At 35.6% G+C, this 15,769-nt stretch overlaps 1 protein-coding gene across 1 annotated transcript in view; it reads left to right on the top strand.

Annotated features, from left to right (window-relative positions):
* Positions 1 to 3,293, top strand: part of LOC149240372 (pyruvate decarboxylase 1-like) — a 65,608-nt gene extending 62,315 nt beyond the window's left edge. The window contains exons 3-6 of the mRNA XM_089370155.1: positions 1,405 to 1,873; positions 1,978 to 2,141; positions 2,351 to 2,912; positions 3,051 to 3,293. Coding sequence (XP_089226281.1) covers positions 1,405 to 1,873; positions 1,978 to 2,141; positions 2,351 to 2,912; positions 3,051 to 3,143 — 1,288 coding nt within the window. The 3' untranslated portion in view covers positions 3,144 to 3,293. The remainder of the gene's footprint in view (positions 1 to 1,404; positions 1,874 to 1,977; positions 2,142 to 2,350; positions 2,913 to 3,050) is intronic.
* Positions 3,294 to 15,769: the final 12,476 nt, after the last annotated feature.

Here is a 15,769-nt window from a genome sequence, read left to right as displayed (position 1 = left end):
ATATTCTCAAGGTCACCACTCCATCAATGAATAGAATTAAAAGTAATAATTTTTTTGCATATCTAAATCATATGTTTAAACCCTACCTAAATTAAATTTTTACAAATCATGAATAAAATTTTATTGTGATTTTTATTGATAACCACTCATGTTAATTAGTGAGAAATAAGTTATAAAATATACATTAAAATGTCGATTGATTTTGAAATTTATGACTGTTCACATTCTTAAACGTATTCTAATTCTACTGTTGGCAAGTGTTTTATGCACTCCATTACATGAGTGGTTGCGTATGCATGTCATTAAGAAAATATGCCCATATGTGAGGTAATTTTACTGGAAGAAATATTATTTTATTAAATTATTCCTAATGTTGTGGGTTGAATTGTTATTGCTTAAAAGAAAAAGACACACAATTCTCGAGGGATTTCGACTTCCTTTGTAACGTATCCACTTTGGCAAACAGATTATTTTAAATGTTAATATCGTTTGATGTAACATAAATGTTGGGGATAATGAACAAACTCATATTACCATTCATTAGCATTATGTTTATATATAAAAGATTAGGCCTATAACCCATATAGTTGGGTTATCAGACCTATAATATATTATGGGTATAACATATTATGTATTATATAATTAGAATTTTGGTGAAGAAATTATCATTAAACCTTATCAACCAACACTTATATGTATCTCAGAAAAACACGTCAAGCTTATATTCATTAAATCAATTAAAAACGGAGTCTCTTACTATCATCATAATGACAGTAAGTCACATGGGCGAAGTCCGGGGAGACCGAAGTTCAAATCTTATTGAGTATAATGACCTGCTTTGGTGGCGGCTAGAGGGGTGGTTTCCCCTTTCCCGTGAGTCTGCTCCTACTAAAATCATAGGAACTTAGTATACCCGACTTACATATGGTTGATTATGCTCTTGGTGTTATAATGGCAGCTATGAGGTTTGATCCTGGGTCTCCCATTGATTAGGCCTCGCAATTACCGATTCACCATATAGTTAATAAATAAATAAATGGTAAGGTTAAATTATAACATAGCGTTAGGTTCCATAATTTGCGTGTAAGATTAAATTACAACGCTGATAAATCATAATCGTGTGACTAAATTTCTAACGATAGGTGTACCAACACTTCCTGATGTATGCAGTACTTAGGGTTAACATTTTCATTATATTGGTGTATTTAACGCTTCGTTTAACAATAGAGTGTCATTATTGTATTTATATAATAATAAAACGGTCGAATTTGATTATTACGCCGTAAGGCGTTCCCTCTGAGATGAACTTTCCTCCTTGCCCTCGTGTCATCTCTCTGCTTCGTCCGATGAAGTGTTAGACGATAGGAGTGTCTCCCGCCGTTGATTCAATAATCGAGTTTAGAGGTGTGGCAAGAAATCAGTGGCCTGTCCATTGCCGAGCGAACAGGCGGGAGTAGCTCCACTGCCTTCTTCCTCGACACTGGGGCGCCACCTGGCGCGGAGGCTTGTTGAGGTTGGGGTCACTGACGTTTTCTCTGTTCCTGGGGACTTCAATCTCACCTTGCTGGACCATCTGCTGGCGGAGCCCGGCCTCAATCTCATTGGCTGCTGCAACGAGCTCAACGCTGGCTACGCTGCCGATGGGTATGCACGATCCAGAGGTGTGGGGGCTTGCGTCGCTACTTTCACAGTCGGGGGGCTCAGCATCATCAATGCGATCGCGGGGGCTTACAGTGAGAATCTGCCCGTCATCTGTATCGTCGGGGGGCCTAATTCTAACGACTATGGAACCAACCGCATTCTGCATCATACCATTGGGTTGCCTGACTTCAGCCAGGAGTATCGTTGCTTCCAGACGGTCACATGTGCTCAGGTCTCTGAAATTCCGTAGAATGTGATGTTATACTGTCATTGGATGAATGTTGGTTTCCTTCCTTTGAGTAGATCTAGGGGTGTTAAAATTTAAAAATTTTGCAGGTTATTGTGAATCACTTGGATGATGCCCAGGAGCTCATAGACTATGCAATTTCCACAGCGCTTATGGAGAGTAAGCCTGTGTATATCAGCATCAGCTGTAATCTTGCTGCCGTTCAACATCCCACTTTCGGCCGGCAACCTGTTCCATATTCTCTAACACCCAGGTAACAAATTCTTGGAATTTCATTAATGTGTGCTGTTCTTTGAACCTAATCTTATTTTGCTTATTTTTAATCTTTTTTTTCCCAAGTTGACACAGGATTTCCAGATCTTTAATTAATCCTAATCTTGTTTGACATGGTTTCCTTTGGAGCACATCAATTGTAGGCTAATTTTGTATGACATTGTTTCCTCTGGGCTGCATCAATTGTAGGCTAAGTAATCCCAAAAGTTTGCAAGCTGCAGTGGACATGACGGTTGAATTCCTAAATGCAGCAGTGAAGCCAGTGTTGGTAGGTGGTCCAAAGATGAGGGCTGCTAAGGCGAAAACTGCATTTGTGGAATTAGCAGATGCATCAGGTTATCCCGTGGCTGTCATGCCCTCTGCTAAGGGGCAGGTTCCAGAGACTCATCCTCATTTCATAGGGACTTATTGGGGTGCAATAAGTACTTCATTCTGTGCTGAAATAGTTGAGTCAGCAGATGCATATTTATTTGCGGGACCGATTCTCAATGACTATAGCTCAGTGGGATATTCATTGCTATTGAAGAAGGAGAAAGCTATAATGGTGCAACCGAACAGGGTGACTGTGGGAAATGGGCCTACTTTTGGTTGTGTGTTGATGAAAGATTTCTTACAAGCCCTTGCAAAGAAAGTGAAGCGCAACCCAACATGCTTGGAAAATTACCGCCGTATTTTTGTACCTGAAGGTGTTCCCTTGAAAAGTGCACCAAATGAGCCCTTGAGGGTCAATGTGCTATTCAAACACATTCAGGTAAGGCCTCAAAGACTCTAACCAGATTCTGAAGTAAACTCAGTCAGACATTTGTCTTTTAGTTGGCGTTATTCTTATAAGGCACATTTGCAGTGAGATTATTGATGATATTCACTGATATAGAATGGTTGGTTGCAGGGCATGCTCACAAATGAAACTGCTGTAATTGCTGAAACTGGTGACTCTTGGTTCAATTGCCAGAAGCTTAAATTGCCAGAAAAGTGTGGGTAAGTCAGATATAATTTCTCTGTAAAGGACCATTCGTAATTTGGTAATCTGCTTGTTGACAAGAGGTGGAAACCTATTGGTTGTCGAGTATTATTTTTTTGGAATGATTTTTTCATTTATGGTTGTAAGGTTTTGTCTATAAAGAAAAATTACATTTCATTTCTTTAGCAAAATATGAATCGCGTAATGAAAACTTTCAGGGTGTGTTTAGGAGATGAGTGTTCTTTGAAGAGCAATTAGAAACACTTTCCGCATCTCATGTTTGAGATGTCATTGTTTTTGTGGTCATCCTCTAGGATCATATGTTATAATGATCCTATATATATGAATTTTGATCAAAGGTTGAGCTGTGGCCCTCCATTTAGGCACACAGGATACTGCTACTTTTTGTGCTTGGTTAGCATGTTTAGTGTCATACTTTGCAAGAGCAGTAGGAGCCATTTTTTGCAATATGAATAAAATAGCAAGTTTTTCTGGTTATGGTTTTTAGATCTAGAACATCCTTGGTATCCATCTTTTCGTTACATAGTCGGTGGATATATATTAAACTGATCTAATCAAACATCTGTTACTCTATTGCAGACCTTTTGTATCCAATTAAACATCCGTCACAGTGGTTTTGTAACAAACTTTGTTAAGGAATGTGGATGTTTAATATTGGTTGGCCTATATAACAAATATAAGCAAACCTGTTATTCTGTTAATGTGGTTTTGTATCAAACTTGATATCAAGGAATGAGGGTGTTCAATGTTGGTTTTTTTGTGGTCTAGTGGTATGCCAGTGGGAGTCCACAATGATAGACCGGGTTTGATTCCCACTACCTTGCTTGTAGGCTGCCGAGGGGATTCATACATGCTCTTGGGTGGGTCCTGTTAAAATCAAAAGATTGATGATGTTCAATGATATGGGTTAGAAAATATCTTTTTCAAAGCGAGAGGAATGCATCTTTTCAACATGATCAGAGAGAGAAACAACAGTAATGGAGGCTTAGAGATCATAGCATAAATAGTTTTGGAAGGTTGGCGGTCACAAAAGATGTGATTTTTTTATCGAAAGCATAGAGGTTTGGAGGGATAACTTTGGAGGCAGATATAACAAGAGGGGAAATTGAAGAAATGAATGAAGAAAACAAAATAATAGGATGACAAGGAGGGAAACAAAAATGAAAGGACCAGTAAAAAGCCTAGTTAGTAACTAAATTTAATTAATTACGCCGTAAGGCGTTCCCTCTGAGATGAACTTTCCTCCTTGCCCTCGTGTCATCTCTCTGCTTCGTCCGATGAAGTGTTAGACGATAGGAGTGTCTCTCGCCGTTGATTCAATAATCGAGTTTAGAGGTGTGGCTGTTGGTGTATGCGTTGGGCATGCATCTTATCACGCATTTATGGTGGCTAACTAACTCATCCAGCGGTAACTTCATCACCAGGTTCCAGATCAACGGACAATAGAACCGAAGGATGGTACATAGTTTTGCAGGGAAAAGTTGAGCCAAGGCCACCTCCATCTCACGCCTCTGGGCCATCCAGGAAGACCTCTGGAAGAACCTTTATTTTTCATACAAAGTGGCCTTCGTTGGACTTTCAGGCAGTGGTTTCAGGTAGAACCGAAGGCTGCACAGGTCGGGCGAAGAGGCGGAGAGATGAGGGGCCGAGGCCGGGCAATGGAACACAGCGCAGGATCTGATAAAATGGCTTCAAGTAAAAGACGCGAGGAGGCGTCTCGGCTTGGTCCGTGGAGCCACCAATATCAAGAAACACCCCTTGATTTCAAGAACATTAATTGGGCGAAACCCTACTTTTCTCTACACATATTCAATGTTTGCAGTTGAAGTTTCCTGTGCACACCATAAATACACAATTCCACTGCCATCCTCCATTTTATTCAAATGCCATATCTGAGATTATCAAATAATATTTGATTTAAAAATCATGTTACTGCACAAAGATAAACTAGACTCTGCCCCTTTCAGATGGCCTAGGGTTTGTAAGTCAGTGCAGACAGAAGAAGAATCAAGGGGTCATGTGCCTGCAAGCGCCCACAGTGCTTTAACTTTGCCTCCCTGGATTTCCACTAGAAGTTCATCAGCATCCCCCAAAGAAACTGGGGGCTATTTTAGTTGGAATCTCTCTCATTTAAACAGAGAATCGATTGAAGTCTTTAAAGGTTCTCTGCAGCGAGAAAATATGAATGACTACCAGGATGAGGATATAATTGAATTGAATGCACATGAAGCTGAATTCTTTCCTTTAATTCCGGCAACCAAATCCAATAGCCTTGATCAATTAGCCCATCATTCAATGACAACCCCCAATCCCATGTGGTTCCTAAGCTGAAGGTTTCAGCTCCATCCAACTCGTTTCCCGGGCTTTGTATAGAGAAAAACTCTGACAATAATGTTATCGATTCTGCAGAAGATGAAGATCATTCAATTGAGAATGGCAATGTCGAAATTACACCGATGCCTTTCGGTCCTGCAAAAATGGCCTTAACAAATTCACTTTGGGGTGTATTTTCTTGTAGTTCCCTGGGCAAATGTTTTGCGGCAAATCGTTGAAACAACAGATGGAAAAGGTCAAGCAACCAGTGCCGGAAATTATGCGACAGAGCAAAGACGAGAAACTATGCTATAACATTCTCAATCATATTCAGATGTAACATTCTCAATCAAATATGTATGAATTGAACCAATTTGCGAGCCAATTTAACAGCCCCCAATCCCATGTGGTTCCTGAGCTGAAGGTTTCAGCTCCATCCAACTCGTTTCCCGGGCTTTGTATAGAGAAAAACTCTGACAATAATGTTATCGATTCTGCAGAAGATGAAGATCATTCAATTGAGAATGGCAATGTCGAAATTACACCGATGCCTTTCGGTCCTGCAAAAATGGCCTTGACAAATTCACTTTGGGGTGTATTTTCTTGTAGTTCCGTGGGCAAATGTTTTGCGGCAAATCATTGAAACAACAGATGGAAAAGGTCAAACAACCAGTGCCGGAAATTATGCGACAGAGCAAAGACGAGAAACTATGCTATAACATTCTCAATCATATTCAGATGTAACATTCTCAATCAAATATGTATGAATTGAACCAATTTGCGAGCCAATTTAAATTGATGTTGTTAGATTTAGCAATCTAGATATGTACGATTAGTTGAAGATATGCAATGTTGCCAACATGTCTCTGTTTATTGAGGTAGAATGGTCAAGCAAGCAAAGCTGAAGGAGAAATAGGAAATTAAGAAGAAAGAAAGAAATGAACAGAAGAGATGGAACAGAAATGGCTAGAACAGGAACTGAAAAGGGAGAAGATGAAACAGGTTAGTTGAATTCTTATAAAAGAATGCAAGCTTTAAAAGATAATGTTTGGAGCTTTTACTAACATTTCTTATTGCAATTTTAAGAAAAGGAACAAGCTCGTGCTCAGAAGGAAGCTATTATTCAAGTAAGATTTTCAGGCCACACTGCTTTCTTTGATTGCTTGTCAAAATAGATTTGCATCATTTTTAATCCAAATTCTCATGCAAATATGAAAGTGGGAAATTGGCAATTTTGATTTGCTCTGTGAGATTATCAAAATTATGAGGACATGTTACCCCTATATTGAATTTATCATGTTATTTATTTATTTGATTTCACCAACATGTTTCCCAATTTTTTTCAGTCTTCTATTTCTGTAGTATATGTGGAATATTGTCTTACATTATTACAGTCAAACTCAAATTCAATCAGGAAACCTCTTTTTCCCAACCATTATACAAGTCTGATAGGAAACACATCTACTCTGCGTTCCATGAGGGCACCATATATAGCTGATAACATCGTTGGTTGTCTTGAATTAGGAGAAAGAAAAGAAACGGCAACAAGAGAGGTAGAAAAAAAACAGAAACAACGTGAAAAGGGAAGAAGCTGAGATGAAAAAACAACTTGCAATACAAAAATAGGCGGCACTCAATTGAATAACTTTGATTTTTTGGTGCACACAGGTCCCACCTGGAAGCTTGGCACAATATTAATTGGAGATTTTCTCCACAAGGACATCTAAGTTGGGGTATCCGACATAAACCCAAAGTTGCATTGTTCAATGAACTTCGTTTGATGGGGGCATCTGTCGAAGCTGTTGCATTGGCAAAAGTGCAATCCTCTACAAGAAAAAAACGGACTTACGGTGATGTTGAAGATCATGAGTTCATGGCAAAGAACCTTGCGAATGACTGGGAAGAATTTTTAAGTGATAGTTTGCCCGGAAATAATGGAAATACCACTGCACAAAGAGAAACTAGGCTCCATAATAAGAGAAGAAAGCTTTTGCAGTTTGATCACAGCTACAAACCTGATTATTATGGAACCTTCTCCAAGAAAAGGAGAAGATACTTTGCATAGTTTGAAGGTTGTTAATTATTAAAGAAAGATATAGTGTTGTTAACGTTGATAGACTACGATGAAAAATATATGTATCACCTTGAAGCTCAGGATTCCTAATCCTGCACTACGTGAGAGGGAAAGTTTTTGGTTTTGGCTGTCTGGCTTTAATGCAGTGATAGCTGTTTATTGATGTATAATGGTCAAGCAAACAAAGCTGAAGGAGAAAGAGGCAATTAAGAAGAAAGAAAGAAATGAACAGGACATGGAACAGAAATGGCTGGAATAGGAACTAAAAAGGGAGAAGATGAAACAGGTTAGTTGAATTCTTATAAAAGAATTCAAGCTTTAAAAGATAGTGTTTGGAGCTTTTACTAACATTTCTTACTGCAATTTTAGGAAAAGGAACAGGCTCGTGCTCAGAAGGAAGCTATTATTCAAGTAAGATTTTCAGGCCACACTGCTTTCTTTGATTGCTTGCTGAAATGGATTTGCATCATTTTTAATCCAGATGCTCATGCAAATATGAAAGTGGGAAATTGGCAATGTTGATTTGCTCTGTGAGATTATCAAAATTATGAGGACATGTTACCCCTATATTGAATTTATCATGTTTATTTATTTGATTTCACCAACATGTTTCCCAATTTTTTCAGTCTTCTATTTCTGTAGTATATGTGGAATATTGTCTTACATTATTACAGTTAAACTCAAATTCAATCAGGAAACCTCTTTTTCCCAACCAGCATGAGAAAAGAAAAGCTAAGATTTATACAAGTCCAATAGGAAACACATCTACTCTGCGTTCCATGAGGGCACCATATATAGTTGATAACATCGTTGGTTGTCTTGAACCAGGAGAAAGAAAAGAAACGGCAACAAGAAGAGGTAGAAAAAAAACAGAAACAACGCGAAAAAGGAAGAAGCTGAGATGAAAAACAACTTGCAATACAAAAACAGGCGGCACTCAATTGAATAACTTTGATTTCTTGGTGCACACAGGTCCGACCTGGAAGCTTGGCACAATATTAATTGGAGATTTTCTCCACAAAGACATCTAAGTTGGGGTATCCGACATAAACCCAAAGTTGCATTGTTCAATGAATTTCGTTTGATGGGGGCATCTGCTGAAGCTATTGCATTGGAAAAAGTGCAATCCTCTACAAGCAAAAAACAGACTTACGGTGATGTTGAAGATCATCAGTTCATGGCAAAGAACCTTGCGAATGACTGGGAAGAATTTTTAAGTGATAGTTTGCCCGACAATAATGGAAATACCACTACACAAAGAGAAACTAGGCTCCATAATAAGAGAAGAAAGCTTTTGCAGTTTGATCATAGCTACAAACTTGATTATTATGGAACCTTCTCCAAGAAAAGGAGAAGATACTTTGCATAGTTTGAAGGTTGTTAATTATTAAAGAAAGATATAGTGTTGTTAACGTTGATAGCACAATGAAAAACATATGAATCACCTTGAAGCTCATGGATTCCTAATCCTGCACTACACGAGAGGGAAAGTTTCTGGTTTTGACTGTCTGGCTTTAATGCAGTGATAGCATTAGGCCTCGAAATCATTTCAGGAAGGATTGTCCTTTGGACTATGAGATTGATAGCGACATTTTTGGTAAAGAGTATTTATCAATATTTTTGTAAGCTTTTCTTAATCTGTTAAATATCTTTAGTTAGATCCCCGGGAAAGCCTTTCTGACTGCGACAAGGATAATGAGGAAGAAAAGATTGAGGTTGAGACAAAGAATTTTAAATCTGAAGAAGATGATGATAGTGACGGTTTTTTTTTTACCTAATGGATATCTTTATGAAGCTGAGGTAAATTCTAGAGAAATAATTATTTGATGAGGTTTTCTAATCAGGAGTACATAAAAGACCTTTGCCGTCATTTTAATATTTCTTGTTGTAATGCCCAAGTTTTCTTGGGGTAATTGAGGGTTCATCACGTTGTAGTGTTACTGCAATTTACCTCAAAATAATGTTTTTATGGAAGTTGGTATATAAATTGAGTGCAATCATAGTTTTTTTAGGGATGTATAGAGTTGAAGATAATTTTGTTGGCCTTGATCGTGCCATATGCTGTCCTAGTGTTATGACTGTCTTATATTTTAAATGTAGTCGAGAATGGTCATATCATCATTTGGTTCTTTTCAATGTTCACCAATATTTGATTTATTTTTCCTTACCAAAGCCACTGACATTTTCTGTAGCAGCCTGTGAATGCTAGGGTTGTATCACAATTGGAGAGTCAGCCCACAAACATAGTTCAACAAGGTTTACTCTTTATTCTAGCCAGAATTTTAAGTTTCTATTTATTCTTTTTAGATGGAATTTATGCATTTCGTTACCGTTGTTCATGTAAGCATATGTACATGTGTAGGTTGTGACCCTGGTGATGAATCTGTTGATGTTGGTGGGGATGAGATGCCTGCAACAAACTTCGCTAGTGTTGATATTGAGAAAGAGACGACAGTAGTTAGCATCGAATGTAGTAGCTCACGCAGTGATTATGGATCTTTCTCTAGTGGTATTGTCTTTGGACAGGAATTGAGCCTTTTGATGTTTCTCAAGTGGTATTTTGTTTTTGAGTTCATTCATTTACTTTGGTCATTCTTTTTTATCAGATTCTATTCTAATTTATGACTGTCTTATATTTTAAAAGTAGTCAAGAATGGCCATATCGTCATTTGGTTCTTTTCAATATTCACCAATATTTGGCTTGTTTGTCCTTATGAGAGCCACAGACATTTTCTATAACAGCTTGTGAATGCTAGGGTTGTATCACAATTGGAGAGTCAGCCCAAAAACGTAGCCCAACAGGGTTTACTCTTTATTCTAGCTAGAATTTCAAGTTTCTACTTATTCTTTTTAGGTGGAATTTCTGCATTTTGTTACTATTGTTCATGTTAAGATGTACATGTGTAGGTTGTCACCGTGGCTCTGTGTTCAAATATGGAATTCGCTGCAGAACGTGAAAAAGGAAGAAGCTGAGATGAAAAACAACTTGCAATACAAAAACAGGTGGCACTCAATTGAATAACTTTGATTTCTTGGTGCACACAGGTCCCACCTGGAAGCTTGGCACAATATTAATTGGATATTTTCTCCACAAAGACATCTAAGTTGGGGTATCCGACATAAACCCAAAGTTGCATTGTTCAATGAATTTCGTTTGATGGGGGCATCTGCTGAAGCTGTTGCATTGGAAAAAGTGCAATCCTCTACAAGCAAAAAACGGACTTACTGTGATGTTGAAGATCATCAGTTCATGGCAAAGAACCTTGCGAATGACTGGGAAGAATTTTTAAGTGATAGTTTGCCCGGCAATAATGGAAATACCACTACACAAAGAGAAACTAGGCTCCATAATAAGAGAAGAAAGCTTTTGCAGTTTGCTCATAGCTACAAACTTGATTATTATGGAACCTTCTCCAAGAAAAGGAGAAGATACTTTGCATAGTCTAAAGGCTGTTAATTATTAAAGAAAGATATAGTGTTGTTAACGTTGATAGCACAATGAAAAACATATGAATCACCTTGAAGCTCATGGATTCCTAATCCTGCACTACACAAGAGGGAAATTTTCTGGTTTTGACTGTCTGGCTTTAATGCAGTGATAGCATTAGGCCTCGAAATCATTTAAGGATTGTCCTTTGGACTATGAGATTGATAGCGACATTTTTGGTAAAGAGTATTTATCAATATTTTTGTAAGCTTTTCTTAATCTGTTAAATATCTTTAGTTAGATCCCCGGGAAAGCCTTTCTGACTGCGACAAGGATAATGAGGAAGAAAAGATTGAGGTTGAGACAAAGAATTTTAAATCTGAAGGAGATGATGATAGTGACTGTTTTTTTTTTTTAACCTAATGGATATCTTTATGAAGCTGAGGTAAATTCTAGAGAAATAATTATTTGAAAAGGTTCTTTAATCAGGAGTACATAAAAGACCTTTGCCGTCATTTTAATATTTCTTGTTGTAATGCCCAAGTTTTCTTGGGGTAATTGAGGGTTCATCACATTGTAGTGTTGCTGGAATTTATCTCAAAATAATGTTTTTATGGAAGTTGGTATATAAGTTGAGTGCAACCATAGTTTCTTTGGGGATGTATAGAGTTGAAGATAATTTTGTTGGCCTTGATCGTGCCATATGCTGTCCTAGTGTTATGACTGTCTTATATTTTAAATGTAGTCAAGAATGGTCATATCATCATTTGGTTCTTTTCAATGTTCACCAATATTTGGTTTGTTTTTCCTTAACAGAGCCACTGACATTTTCTGTAGCAGCCTGTGAATGCTAGGGTTGTATCACAATTGGAGAGTCAGCCCACAAACATAGTTCAACAAGGTTTACTCTTTATTCTAGCCAAAATTTTAAGTTTCTATTTATTCTTTTTAGATGGAATTTATGCATTTCGTTACTGTTGTTCATGTAAGCATATGTACATGTGTAGGTTGTGGCCCTGGTGATGAATCTGTTGATGTTGGTGGGGATGAGATGCCTGCAAAAAACTTCGCTAGTGTTGATATTGAGAAAGAGACGACAACAGTTAGCATCGAATGTAGTAGCTCACGCAGTGATTATGGATCTTTCTCTAGTGGTATTGTCTTTGGACAGGAATTGAGCCTTTTGATGTTTCTCAAGTGGTGTTCTGTTTTTGAGTTCATTCATTTACTTTGGTCATTCTTTTTTATCAGATTCTATTCTAATTTATGACTGTCTTATATTTTAAATGTAGTCAAGAATGGCCATATCGTCATTTGGTTCTTTTCAATATTCACCAATATTTGGCTTGTTTGTCCTTATGAGAGCCACAGACATTTTCTATAACAGCTTGTGAATGCTAGGGTTGTATCACAATTGGAGAGTCAGCCCAAAAACGTAGCCCAACAAGGTTTACTCTTTATTCTAGCTAGAATTTCAAGTTTCTACTTATTCCTTTTAGATGGAATTTCTGCATTTTGTTACTGTTGTTCATGTTAAGATGTACATGTGTAGGTTGTGACGTGGCTCTGTGTTCAAATATGGAATTCGCTACCCAGTTTATGATAAAAAAGAAACACTAGTAAAGAAACAAAATTACATAAAACGCTGGCCTATTTCTTCTATATTATTATTTCTTATACCATTGCCTTACGGCGTTTTCTTTGCAACATGTGGTGCAAATGCTAGTTATATAACTAGCGTTATAATGAATAAACGATAGCTAAAATTATGATTAAATTGTTTTAATACAATCATTATTTTATTAGATTATTGAATTTTTATTATTATATAAAATAAATTTAAATATATTATATTATTTAATTTTAAATATATTGTGTTAATTTATTAAATTATTTTTTATATTACATTATTTTACTAAACCATTTTATGTTTTGTAGTATTTTATTAATTAAAATATTAATTTAAAAAATTTAAATTGATATGTTAATATTAATTAATAATAATAATAATTAGTAATTAATTTATTAATATTAATATATTAGTTAAAGAATTAATACATGATTTTAAAGAACAAATTAATACATAATTACTATAGTTAACCACATTAATTAAGTATAATTAAATATGACCACATTCAGACTTAACTGACTCTATGTTTATCATATTTGACAATAGTCAAATTTATTTACTCAAATTCTCACAGAGTAAATATATAGTTAATCAATTAATTAATGACATTAATAAAAACATTTAAATATTACTTAAAGCTTTAATTAAAACATTAATTAAAATGTTTAATGACTTTAATTAAAACATTTCACAATATAATAATTAAAACAATTAGTCAACCTTATTTTTTAAAAGTAGTCCATACTCCATGTAACATTAAAACATTAATTAACATTAACATTACTTAATTAATTAAAACATTTATTTAAATAAATATATTAATATTATTATTCATGATATTAATTTATTAATTTATTAACATTAATACATCGCTATATTAATTACAACATTAATAAATAATTAGTAAAACTAATTGATACATAATTATTGTAGCCAACACATTAGTCAAACATATGGAAATATGACCACATTCAAACTTGGTCAACCCTATGTTTGTCGTATTTGACAATAGTCAACCTTGTTCACTGAAAGTCATCCTCAATTAATGTGACATTAATTAATTAATTTATTAAAACATTAAAACTTTAATTAATTAAAACATTTGACAATATATTAATTGAAAATTATATTAATTAATTAATTAATTACCTTTAATACATTGGTATATTAATTAAATTATTAATAAATGATTTTAAAAATTTACTTAACACATAATTATTGTAGTCAATCACATTAGTAAAACATAGGTAAACATGACCACATTCATACTTGGTAAACCCTATATTTACCATATTTGACAATAATCAACTTTGTTTAGTCAAAGTCATCCTTAATTAATGTAACTTAGCCATATTCAATTATAGTCGACCATGGTTGACAATGTATGACATCAAATCCATTCATTGTCAACCTTAATCAACAGTGGTCATCATTGGTTGATCACAATAATAATAATAATAATAATAACAATAACAATAATAATAATAATAAAAATTAACTTTAATAATAATAATAATATTGTGATGTTGGAATTGTACACAAATGTTTCTAACGTCGCAATGCAACACTACAAAATGTGTTCAGCCATGTTTCATAATATGAGTGACTCTACGACTATTTTTTACTATGTTTAACAATCAACAATATTCAACTTCCTTCAAACATAATTACCTATTAACATTATTATTAACATTAAAAATTAAACATGTTATGATACCATAATGGTAAGAAAATATATTAGATGTCACAATGTGACAAATATAGTAAGAATGTTACATTACATTGTGATTTATCTAGCATCACAATGCAACATTGCAACATTAGTCAACCACATTTAGTAATGTAGTTGACTATGTTGGGGTATGTTTGGTAGTCAACACTCTTCAAGTTTCGTCAATCACAATCATATATTAATGGTCAATCAATGTCTCTGTAGTCAACCATGATTAACCATGGTTAATCATGGTTGAATATGGTCGATCAACCACGATTAACAAAAGGTCAACCATGATTAATCATGGTTGAAACTATTTGACCATGATCAAGGTTTGTGTGATTGAATTTGGTCAACCATGGTTGACCATGATCAACCATTATCAGTCATGGCCATTTAATGTGAACCATTGTCAATGGTGATCAACAATGTTCAACCACCATCAACTATGGTCAGACACCATCAATCATAGTGATAATGGTCGATAAATATTTCTATGGTCAACCATGATCAACCATGATAAGAATGGTCAATTGTGTTTAACGATGGTCAACTATGGTTGAATATGGTTATCCATGATCATCCATGGTTGAATATCGTCAATAATGATCAAATGTGGTAAACCATGATTAAGATCTATATGGTTGAATATAGTCTATCATGATCAACCATGATCAACATGGTCATATTCCGTCAACCATAGTCAATCAAAAACATTTCATGTTCTACAAACTGATAATGACCAACCATAGTCAACGGTTGTTAGAATGGTCAAACATTGTCAACCAAAGTCTCTATGGTTGATTATAGTCAACCATTATGGTCAATCAAAATATTGATGGTTGAATATGGTCAACCATGGGCAATGTCTCTATTTTCAATCATGATCAACCATAATTAACAAAGGTCAAACATAATAAATGATAGTCAATGATTATTGTTGAGCCCTAGAACTACCTCTCTTCTACATACTTTCCTAGACCTTTTTCCCTCACCTGTGCCTCATAAGCTATCACAAATCATTACATATTGATTCTAAGAGTGCATTTAAGTGGTTTTCTAACTATATTTTTGTGTTTGCTATTTGACTTAGATTTTGCTCATCAGCTGTGGAATGTAGCCAGTTTCCGCAACTGACTCGTGATTCCGCAGTTGTTTTTATTGATCTATAGGTTACATGTGTCAGCAAGTAAAATGAGGCACGTGGGTAGTTTAGGAATGATTTGGACATGGACCAGGTCCTATCTGTTCGGCCAAATTCGTAAATGAAAGCCTTGGTCAAACAATGGTCAAACAAGGAGTTCTATAGCAAACAGGTCTCTGTTTTCAGCATGTGAAAGGTCCGAGACCGTTCTTAGATCTATGGATCCATTTTGACAGCTGTAGACTGTGTGCACGATGCAAATCCAACATCCACCTTTTGTAGATTGAATGATCATGGCAACCAAGATGCTAAGCTCACGGTTCT

The sequence above is a fragment of the Pinus tabuliformis genome, chromosome 8, assembly GCF_031772625.1.
Source record: "Pinus tabuliformis cultivar Carrire ecotype Pingquan chromosome 8, CPIR1, whole genome shotgun sequence".
NCBI lineage: Eukaryota > Viridiplantae > Streptophyta > Pinopsida > Pinales > Pinaceae > Pinus > Pinus tabuliformis.
Note: the sequence above shows the minus strand (reverse complement) of the source record. Positions and strands in the feature narration are given on the sequence as shown.